At 43.1% G+C, this 11,377-nt stretch overlaps 1 protein-coding gene across 1 annotated transcript; it reads left to right on the top strand.

Moving 5' to 3' along the window:
* The first annotated feature begins 2,562 nt into the window (after window positions 1-2,562).
* dyrk3 (dual specificity tyrosine phosphorylation regulated kinase 3) lies at window positions 2,563-11,088 on the top strand. Its single transcript, XM_027012905.2, has 3 exons — window positions 2,563-3,530; window positions 4,579-4,694; window positions 6,714-11,088. Exons 1-3 carry the CDS (start codon window positions 3,488-3,490, stop codon window positions 8,301-8,303), a joined length of 1,749 nt encoding a protein of 582 aa, XP_026868706.2. The 5' UTR covers window positions 2,563-3,487; the 3' UTR covers window positions 8,304-11,088.
* Window positions 11,089-11,377: the final 289 nt, after the last annotated feature.

Below are 11,377 nucleotides of genomic sequence, written 5' to 3'. Positions count from 1 at the left end.
CTGTTCCTAACACACTGATATTCTGGTGTAAGTGGTGCCACAGCGAGCGTCAGGATTGGGCAGGGTGCTTTGGTTGGCTTGAGACATGGGAAACGTGTTTGTTTCTCTGTACAGTCACCTGTGTTGAATTGACTCCACTGAAAGAAGAAGTGCAGACGTAAGCAATCGTCTGACCCTGGCAATTTCTAAGCACTAAGCCTACAGGGGCGGGGGCGGCCCTTGTAAATCTGCTGAGGCTGATCGCTTCTTTATGGCCAGGTGAGCGCAGGCAATGTCTTTAGTCTGGATGTAGCCAAGCCTGATTGAGGACGCTCTGTTCATCTGCTCCAGTAGAGCCACGCACCATAAACTAAAAATGAACGGATAGCAAGAGAGCAGTGCTTTCAACATGGCAGACCTCTTGTGTTCCTGTGGGACTCTGAGGGTAAAAGTGTGTGTGTGTGTGTGTGTGTGTGTGTGTGTGTGTGTGTGTGTGTGTGTGTGTGTGTGTGTGTGTGTGTGTGTGTGTGTGTGTGTGTGTATGAGAGAGAGAGAGAGAGAGAGAGAATGTGAGTGTGTGTATTTAACTTATTTTATGATTCACTTTTCTCAGTGTGTTGAAATTTGGAGTTCTGGACAAATCAATGCTGTCTGGCAATCTTTTGTTTAAAAAAAATCTGTATAGCATCTTTAAAGCTGTAAAATATTACTTAAGAATTAAATAAAATATCATCCTTTTGTGTGCGTGTCTTTTTATAATTTTTAAATCACTAAGTCAGAAAAACATCCAAAGCCTATTGGGTTTGCTGCCTTTTCTGCAGACAGCAGAAAACACTGTCAGCATGAGTAATCAGAATAAACCACATCAGTGCAACAAATCGCAGCCAGAGCAACATGAATGTACTGCGTAACTTTACTGGAAATGGCCGACCCCAGATAGGCCACCAGTCCAGAAAAAGAAACAGATCAGGATCACAGCAGACAAGCTGCTACAACTCATTGTTACTGATGGACGATGAGTAACAAGTCTGAAGACTTAATGTCAAACACTGGATACACACTACTAACTGTTAAACAGGCTCAGAAAGACTTCGGAGAGAACAAACAGAAATATGGGTTTGTTTATACAGTTCCTGGAAAGTCATCAAGTGAACAGGGGCAGGTGATTAGAGTGACATAGCTGGGTAGTGATTAGAGTGACGTGGTTGGGCAGGGCTGGTCAGAAGAGGTAATGAGAGTGACACAGTTGTGTAGAAGAGTGGAGGCTGGTGGTTAGCGTGCCAGTAATGGATACTTTTCTCCCTGCTCAATGTCAAAGGGGCACATCAGTAAAAAGTCTGGACCACCTTTCCCAAAAGCATAGCAGTATTATGATCATCTTGAGAACACACAATATCTCTCTCCTTTTCCCCCAATTACATTTTTATATTTACTCTACCAATTACAAATAATCTTTGGTTTACAATGCTTTTAGGAAACCCAGCCTAGATTACTAACCCAGATCACAGGGGCAGGTTCCAAATACAACCAGCAGAGGGAACCTCAAACCCATAAACATACAGAATGGCTGCCGGAGTTTTTACTACTTCTAGCGCCCAAGAACTTTATACTCCACATCAGTTCGTAGTTTATTTGGAACATATAGGCCAAGTCTGATACGTGTTAGCTATAATTTTTAGACGGTTTCTTTTTTATGTATAGGTTTCATATTCCCACAAAGTTCTTGAAATCCTTAAAGGTCAGTATTATCTTCATTTGTAATCCATGAATGTCGAGTTCATTTTCATTTGTAAGTATTCTAAGTTGAATGTAGCTCCATAATCACTGTCATTTCTGTAGACCAGGTTCCTTTTCTACTGCGATTTAACCTACATAATGCATGATCTGCTTGTAGATGGAAGAAACATGCGGGTTTCCGAGGAGACACATTGGCTTCTTGGCAGCCACAACAGCCACCAGCTGTTAATGTTCGTCATAACGTCCAAGACCAAATACAGCATTTACTTCTCATGAGCTCCGAAGCTGCCAAGGGGTCAACGTAAAAATAAATAAAAATAGTGTCAATATGTCATTTATAGGAGCAAATATAGAAAGCCCCCTATTGAGAATAGCATCTACTACAACCACGCTCTTGCATGTCCGGTTGTAGAGCAACACGCCCCAGTGCATCGCATCATCTTCTGGTACTGCAACCACGGAGCAAGGCCGATAACACTGGAGTCAGATTCATGTTCAGCATGGGAAACCTTTTGCTCCCTACCTAGACAAGTTATCTAAAATATTATCTTCCACAGGAGTCCATTCACTCTACGGATGTACAAGTGTAAACTGTTTAAACTGCCTGATAGTTGTAATTAGTACAGGGAGAGAAAATAAGCGAGGTTTCGCCCCTTATAAGTCTTGGTTCAGCACCTCAACCTCTGTTTATTCGTCTGAAGGGGCCATGTTGGCTCTTCAGAAGCATGTTGCATCTTTGACCACTGAGAAGTTCGGACACGTGTCTGAGCCAACATGGCGCCGGCTAGGCCACGCCCTGCTTTGTCCGTTGATGACGCTGGTGTAGCCAAACAGAAGACTCCCTTAGCAACAAGCTAAGACCCTACGGCTGAGCTTCAGCTCCGAGAACACAGAAGACGCACATTTCAACGGCATTCGGTAGCGATGTTGACAGTGTTGTGAACTGAAACTGCCGTCCTCTTTGGAAAACAACGCTAAAGTTACTCCGGATGGATAAAGAAGCGAATATATCGGTTTTTAGTTAGGCTAGCTAACGTTAAACAGCATCGGAGCGTGCTGGCTAGCTATCTTAGCATCGTTAAAAAGTGTGAGTTGTGCGGTAGTCTAGTCACATATTCGACCATTTTCGACATATTCGACCACTATTCGACTGTTTTCCTAAGTTGGAATGGTTCTTTTGGTCGATATAGATATCGATAGTTCGAAAAGGGCGAAGAGCGGTCGTGGTGGACATCGCCGTTTTGTTTGGACTCGAACTGTCTCGAGGAACTGGTCGTGTGGATTTTGGACGTACATGATTTTTTATTCTGCTGCATGCTGACGAAAAAAAAAACATTTACATTTTTGTCATCGGATTTTTGAGCCCTGGTGGAAAAGTGTAGAAAAACTACCTGCTGAGCGTTGAGGACACGGTTCTTTTTCTTATTAATAAACGGACAATGGTTAGTAGCCAAGTAGCTATTATACGAAGCTCCAGCTTCATTTAGTGTTTCCTAATCAGCAGGACTATAACGTCTCCGCTAGCTCAGCCTGAACAATCCCAGCCTCAGTCACAACCCGATTAGCACACTTCAGAAAGCTCACGGCCAACTGTCGTTTCACTAGTTAACTCGGTCGGCTGGCCAATAATTGAAACTTAATTTGACATGAGACGAATGCCACTTGCTAGAGATACGACCAAGGGGCCTTTTTATTAGTACCTTTTAACAGGAGCCTTTTGGAAAGAATAAAAAGAAGCATTTGATGTTGACTGCAAAAGTTTGCCACAATCATGATGATATTGAGCAGAAAGCCAGATGGTCCCGTTACAGCAGGTAATTATTTTGTGTGTGTCTTATGTATCACGATGCGAAATGTGATATCTTACTGTATTAGATTGCCACGACTGTATCAGTAAACAAAAACTCTTCCCTTTCATCAGTCTTTTAGCTACAGTCACCGAATCATTGCCTTCCAGATAATTTCCCTAAAAACCAGGAACACCTTCAAAAGTATAACTTGGCTAGCTGGCAATATTACTGATGCTGTAGGTAATTAATTTTGCTTTCATCAAGGAAGCTGAAGGTTATAAGTCTGATTTAGACTTAGAAGGTTGCAAGATCTGATTTAGTCCATAACTGATGGAATCTTTGCTATGCAGTTGTTTCATGCCGACGTAATTTAGGAGACTTATTCCCCATTTCCAGGGTAAGCCACTGCCAGATAAAGCATTTCTTTCATTATGACTTTGGATGCCTTCATGCCTTGTTTGGGTTCATCATAATGTCCTATCAGCAATCTGCTGCCCATGTGGAATTTCATTCATCCATCTGGGAGCTTATGCAGTGTATCATTTTATGCATTGTTTTGCTAAGCATTCTGGTATAGGCTATTAGGAGGCTTTAGTGACAAACTAGGACCAAGTTGTGGAAACTGCTGAACTCCCAGTGAGGCATTCAAAACTGATATAATAAGCTTCTAACTGCTTGTCGTTGTTTGCTCCAGAGACGGTCTGTTGACAAGGCTGTGTGGGAAGCCCGTTTTCTGACGCACCTGCAGCTTGGTTACCTGACTCCCTAAAGGGGTGCTTCTTGCTTTGATTTAGTTTTTTGTTGGTTTCTGTGTTTTTGTTTCATGTCAGTTGTGAAGCTTGCTTCTCCACATAACATTCATTTTTGTTGATCTGAGCTAACCAAATGCATGCATGTCTCCATGCCAACAACAAGCTGTTGTACTATAATTGTTTGCTGTACCAAAGGGCTGTTGACCTTCGCGCTGTAGCATTCTGAGCTGACAGGGTGTGTGTGTGTGTGTGTGTGTGTGTGTGTGTGTGTGTGTGTGTGTGTGTGTGTGTGTGTGTGTGTGTGTTTGTCTACTCCTCAGCTCGCCATGCCGACGGTCTCTATGATTCTTACATGCGCACGGACCACATTGTGAATGAGGACACTGATCTGAATGCACAGAGCCCCTCTGGACTGCCGTTGCTGCCCAAACATCCAGTAAGTCCAGACTAAGTCCAGACTTCCAAATGCCCAGTAAGTCAAGACTTCCTCTTCTCCAGTAACAGGACAGACTTTGCATCCCCCACTTCCTTTGGTTCATCCTCCTCTGGCATTTTTCCAAAGAGGGACATGGATGAGCAGGTTCCTCCTTTGTACACTCAAACAGGAAACTGTTCCTGATTCATTAGAGTGTAAAGAATAATTTGAAAGTTTGACCCCAGTAAGTCCAGACAAATCCGGAACTAGCTTTTTACTTTGGACGTTGCCTCCAACCGTTTGTGCTGTGGGTGCCTTTGGCTCAGTAGCAAATGCTATCATTCCCTGCTTCTGTGATGATCTTGCGCCTTAATATCCGAAGGCAGTGTGACTTGCGCTTGCTGTACATATTTGCCTTTTCCCGAGTTATGTAAATTAAATTTCATGTCATCATATGGCATTGGATGGGAAGGTTTTTTGTTCACATGCATACATTTGTATAATAGTTAAGGCTGTTTGCATATAATTCAGAGTGTAGACCTATATTGATTGTACAGGTCCATTGCGATGGCTTGTTTGTATAGAGTCTTGGAATTTAGTGGGCCTTGTGCCTTGTTGGCTAACATTACGATTAAATATATTTTCTTCACATGTTGAGTAAACAAATTGTGTTGTGTACGAGTTGGACCAGGAGCAAATTTTCTAGCTTGGGCATATGAGATAAGGACCGTGTATGACTTGGCCATATTAACTTTCTGCTGTGCCATTCAAATGTCACTAACCAGCTTTGACTTCAACCCTTCAAAAGTAAAGATTTGTTTTATTGCACTCCTGCCATAGCAAAGCTGTGAGCACTTATGTCTGGAAAGAGATTGCTGATTTTTATGGCTGGTCTCTGTGATATTAATTTGTCACATCTCCATGCTCATGTTTCTATTTTGGTCACGCTTCTCAGGACTTCCAGCTTCCTCTCAATGGCCATGAATGCAACTCACTTCTTGAGGTTTTTTTATCCCCTTCATCTCATATTATTGTAGATATAACCTAATTTCCTTTCTGACGTGCACATTTTAGAACTGTAGCTGTGGGGTATATTTCCCCCCCCCTCTGTACAGCACTGTAGCTTTTTGTGGACTTGGGATGTTATATAGAATGATCTCGAATGGAAATGGGACTCGAGAATTTCATGGTGCACTGAACATCCTGAATGTGGAAAGAAAAAGTAAATGTACTACCCTCACCATTTCAACGTACTGCTGCTTTGTGAAATTTGGGTTTTGTGTGCCATGAGATTAATCCAAATTTAATTAAATAGCTGAACTGCATCCTGGGGCATGAGGCAAGATGTCATGGGCATTGACAAATTCTTTCCATAAGTAAAAATTGTGTAGGGAAAAGTATTTTATAATGCGAAAGATAATGGCACATTAAACCTAATTTTTAGTAACCCACAATCCGTCTGGTTGACCGGGTCTTTCAATTAGCATGTTATTTTGAGATGAGAGTTTTGAGGATCAGAGTGCTTACTGCAGTCCTTGGGTATAGCTGAAGGCCTCAATTGTTTGCACTTAGTCCTCCATCCAGATGAACTTCCAGCTGCTCTGGTTTTGCAGCCATCTCCTGCTATTGTAGGGACTGTTCGTGAGGCTTTTCCTCCTGTTTAGCTGCAGAGCTCATTAGTGCCTTCAAATTCCCTTGAAAGCTCAATGGTATTCCCAGTCATGCTACTCAGTGGATGTGCAGGGTTGCACATTTGAGCTATTGGCCACTTAATAGTGTCCCAGTTGGACCTCTCTCTTACTGTGCGCTTGATGTTCCGGTAGACGTTTATGCAGTCGGTTGTGGCCTTTTAATTTTGGCTTCATTGGGAGAGTTCTGTTCCTCTAAACCAGGTTCGCTTTAATGAGCTTATGTTTTAATTTACAGAGCCCTCCTGTCATATGCTTTGATTGACTGACTGACTGACTGACTGACTGACTGACTCTTCTTACCCCTTTCTTAGGAATTCTCCGGTAATACCTGTCTCTTCTCTTTCTGAAGGGTTTGAGTAAGTCTACAATGAAAGATCATCTGGGGATCCGAGGAGGACCGATGAAGGTGAAGTACTTGTACGAGGACTCACACAACCGCAAACCGCATGGTGTGACTCAGCACAGTGGCACCAGCCATACTCCTGCCAAGCATCCGTCCACTCTCTCCAAGGAAAGGAGTGTGGACAGCAACAGTTCAGCCAAATCCTCCGAAAGCTTGGTTAAGTCCGCCAAGCCAGGTGGTCCCATGGCTCCAGAGCAGGCGCTGAAGCATAACAGACATCATCTGTCTGCCCTAGAGCAACAGGAGATCCACAGCTACCCTGATATCTACTTTGTGGGACCAAATGCCAAGAAGAGACAAGCATTAGCAGGGGGCTCTAATAACTGTGGCTATGATGATGACCAGGGAGGCTATATCCATGTACCTCATGATCACATTGCCTATCGCTACGAGTTCCTCAAGGTCATTGGTAAAGGGAGTTTTGGTCAGGTCGCAAAGGTCTATGACCACAAGCTGCACCAGCATCTGGCCCTCAAAATGGTGCGCAATGAGAAACGCTTCCACCGGCAAGCCGCGGAGGAGATCAGAATTCTGGAGCACCTGAAGAAGCAAGACAAGACGGGCAGCATGAACGTTGTCCACATGCTGGAGCACTTCACGTTCCGCAATCACATCTGCATGACCTTCGAGCTTCTCAGCATGAATCTCTATGAGCTCATCAAGCGCAATAAGTTCCAGGGTTTCAGCCTGCCATTGGTGCGCAAGTTCGCCCACTCCATTTTGCAGTGCCTGGAGGCACTGCACCGCCATAAGATCATCCACTGTGACCTTAAACCAGAGAACATTCTGCTCAAGCAGCAGGGTAGGAGTGGTATCAAGGTCATCGACTTTGGCTCCAGTTGCTTTGACCACCAGCGCGTCTACACTTACATTCAGTCCCGATTCTATCGGGCTCCCGAGGTCATCCTTGGCTCACGCTACGGCATGCCCATAGACATGTGGAGCTTTGGCTGCATTCTAGCCGAGCTGCTAACAGGGTACCCACTCTTTCCTGGTGAGGATGAGGGCGACCAGTTAGCCTGCATGATGGAGCTATTGGGCATGCCTCCTCAAAAACTTTTGGAGCAGGCTAAGCGTGCCAAGAACTTCATCAACTCCAAAGGCCACCCCCGTTACTGCACTGTAACCACACTCAGCAACGGCACCTTGGTGCTCAATGGGAGTCGCTCTCGACGGGGTAAGATGCGAGGTCCTCCGGGCAACAAGGAGTGGGTCACAGCACTCAAAGGCTGTGATGACCCCACCTTCATTGACTTTCTGAAGAAGTGTCTTGACTGGGAACCCAGTACACGCATGACGCCTGTCCTGGCTTTGCGGCACTCCTGGCTCTGCAAGCGACTACCCAAGTCTGTGCCTGTAGGGGAGAAGAGCATGGTGCCCAAGCGGATTACTGAGCATAGCACCTCCTTCCCCAGTATCATCTCAAAGGCACCCGCTGTAATGGGCCCAACCAACAATAAACTGCGGACCCACATGATGGGGGACACTAGTGGGAGTATACCATTGCGTACAGTGCTACCAAAGCTTGTTTCGTAAAGCTGATCACCTGTTCAGGGATAAAAATGACATTGTAGCATAGTCTTTAGAGGTGAGCTTAATTTGCGTTTGAAATGATGAGTGATTTTAATGAAGTAATACTAAGTAACAAAAACGACGATAAAAATTTATATGGCAGTTAAACAATACCTTGGTTGTTTTCTTGGGACGGCCTTTGGAAAAGGTATTTGAAAATTGAAGAATTTAGTGTCTTTATTCACTTTTGTGTAGAATGCTATTGAAGTGCACAAATTGTTGGGAATATGCTGTTTTCCATCTGGGGGTTTACACTATCACTTTTGCTAAAACCAACTTGAACTTTTGTAGTTGTAAGGGCTGCCTTTTAAAGGTCTACTTTTAAGGGCTTTTGAAAATGCTGGGTCTCTGAAATTGTCTCAATCACTATCTGACACGTGATATTTCAAAGTATCAAGCATGAGGAGCCCGATTCTCACCCAGGGCTCCAACAGTCCTCTCAGTTTGCTAACAAGCTGTCTGTTTAACAAATTTATTTAATAATGATTCTAACAGTTATTTTCTGTTGGGATTTTAATTGTTTTATTTGTATTCTCTCACTGCTCTGTGTCTAGTTTTATGGTTTGAGTTACAAGGAAGTTATGACTTCCTTGGGTCCTTCTGGCCAAAATGCTGTGCAAGTAAGCCTATGGGAGAAGTCCAAGCCCATCATCCTCTGTACTACAGAGGCTTTTAACTTCCTCGTTTTCTTGGCATTTCTTCTGTGAAGCTGTTGCTTAAGAGAAAGTGTATCCCCTACAGCAAGACAAAAGGATGGTTGGGGTGGGAGTATTGGAGCACTGTGGACTTTCAATGGCTTGAGTTTATCCTGCAGCCAGTGTTGGAGAAAAATAGGCTTAGATGCTATCCCAGCAACAACCTCGCTGTCTTTATTGCATTTGCTATTCTGAATGCTGTTGGTCACGTTTCACTCCAGTGACCAGCAGTATGTTGGATTGGCCTGTGTGTGGAAGCTAAGGCTTCCAAGCAGTTGTTGTTGCTGGTTTATAGAACAGAATCATATCAACTTTAATGCTCAGTCAGATAGAAGGGTTTGGCAGGGCATTCAGTGGGTAATTACCAATGACTCCTCGATGATTCAGAATGGAAGCACTCAGAGCTGCAGTTTTCACCCTGTTCTCCTGTGTTTTCCACCTTCTTCCAGGATCACAATAGAACCTTCCTGTCTATACACTCAAGCTCTCTATAGGAACGTGCTGTGCACACAGAGCCATATATTCTGGGGTGACTTACAGTAGCAGTTAACGTGTAGCTGCACCCAGGCTGTTTCCCGTCACAGAGCCTTCTGCAGACCTAGCTGTTATCCGCACACACTCGGTGTTACGACAGCTTTAGGAATGATTGATGCAGCTGTTTTTTATGCAAGTTTTATATGGAGGTCAAGGCTTTTGATGACCTCATACAGGAGATATGACAAAAGCACATTTTGTTGGCACTGCCATTGGTTATATCAAACGTTCTGGCTGTGAACGGAATTACCTGAATGCTCAATGGCATATTATTATATAAGGCAAAGACACTATTTTAGTGAAAGGTGCTAAACCTGTGGTCCTCACAGATATATGCTGTGCATCTCTCTGTCCACAGGACCAAGGATTGAATCTGAAACAGAAACCATAAACGTGGTTGTAAAAATCACTGCCATAGAGTTTTTCATTTTAGTTTTGTTATTCCCTCTCGTGATGATCTTATTCATCCTGTACAACTCACCTCTCTCAGGTCATGACCCCACTTTAGCGGGTTTGAGAACATGGATGCTTTAAGGATGTATGATTCCACAGAGTGATCTTTATTTTATTTTTTTTTATTTTTTTTATTAAAGCTTGTACACACACAATCCACATGGGCTAGAGAGTTGTGAAGAGCTAGTCTGTAATCTTAGGACACTGGTGCTTTGCTCAATGTAACTAGCACTACCCACATTCGTAAGACAAATAATGATTGTTTGGTCTGTCTTAAGCGGGACTGGTTGATTAATCAGTTAATAATGAGTTGTCTTCAGTAGCCCTACCAGCTCTGTGACCTAATGGAACATATCCAGTGACAACAGAGTTGTTATGGAAAAGTATATTTGGTGTAGTTACTGAAGAAAACATCAGATGTTTCTTAGTCTACCTCTTCTTTCCAAAAATAACACTTTGCTTCTGACTGACGTTCACTATGAGCTCTATGAAAGAGCCCCATGACTCAAACCAAACGGCAGTGTTCCACTGTCATCCTGCCAAGCTGTCCCCAGCTGTTATGTTCACGTTAGCATATCTGCCTGTTAGCTTTATCCCAGACCAGCATCTGCTTTGTCACGCATGTCTGTCCCGATGATGTCCTGCAGCCCTGTCTGTCAGGGAGAGCCTATCCCTGTGTCTTTGGTGGAGTGCTGGACTGAGTCAGCTGGGTTCAGCACAGGCTTGTTTCTCTTCCAGCTCTTACAGGGTTTCATGCTTCTTATGTTTCTTTTTATAGACTTCTTTTTTTTTTCTTTCTTTCTTTTTTTTACAGCTTTCCAAATGAGTTCATTCAATTCAAAGAGGGTCGAATACCAGAACTGTGTTTTTCCTCCTGTGATGTGTGTTTATGGACTGCTAGCTATATTCACAGCATGAAAATCAAAGTGTAAAAGGACTAAATGATGAGTTATGTAATGATAAAAATGTGTACATAAAGTAACCAAATGAGCTTGTATTGTTTTTTTTTGTTTTTTTTTTGTTTGTTTGTTTGTTTTTTAAGAAGAATAAAATCGATATTAAAATAAGTTTCTCCTTGTTTGTGTGTGTCCTAGTTGTTGGTGGAACACACTTTCAGGCTAACACGTATTTAATCTTTTTTGGTACCTATAGTCTACACTTTAAACAGTGTCTTTAAATTGTTTATATTTGTTGACATGAAAGGACAAGTGTTAATATGTGTAATCGAGTATCATTCCTTGTCCACTTTCACCCACAGACCTCAAACTCAGACACACCTACAGCAATGATATTCTTTTTGCGTAGGCATTCAAACTGAGATGGGAATTTGTAGACAAATGCATAACTCATATTTTA

This window comes from Electrophorus electricus, chromosome 20 (assembly GCF_013358815.1).
Source record: "Electrophorus electricus isolate fEleEle1 chromosome 20, fEleEle1.pri, whole genome shotgun sequence".
In the NCBI taxonomy this organism is placed as follows: Eukaryota; Metazoa; Chordata; class Actinopteri; order Gymnotiformes; family Gymnotidae; genus Electrophorus; species Electrophorus electricus.
Note: the sequence above shows the minus strand (reverse complement) of the source record. Positions and strands in the feature narration are given on the sequence as shown.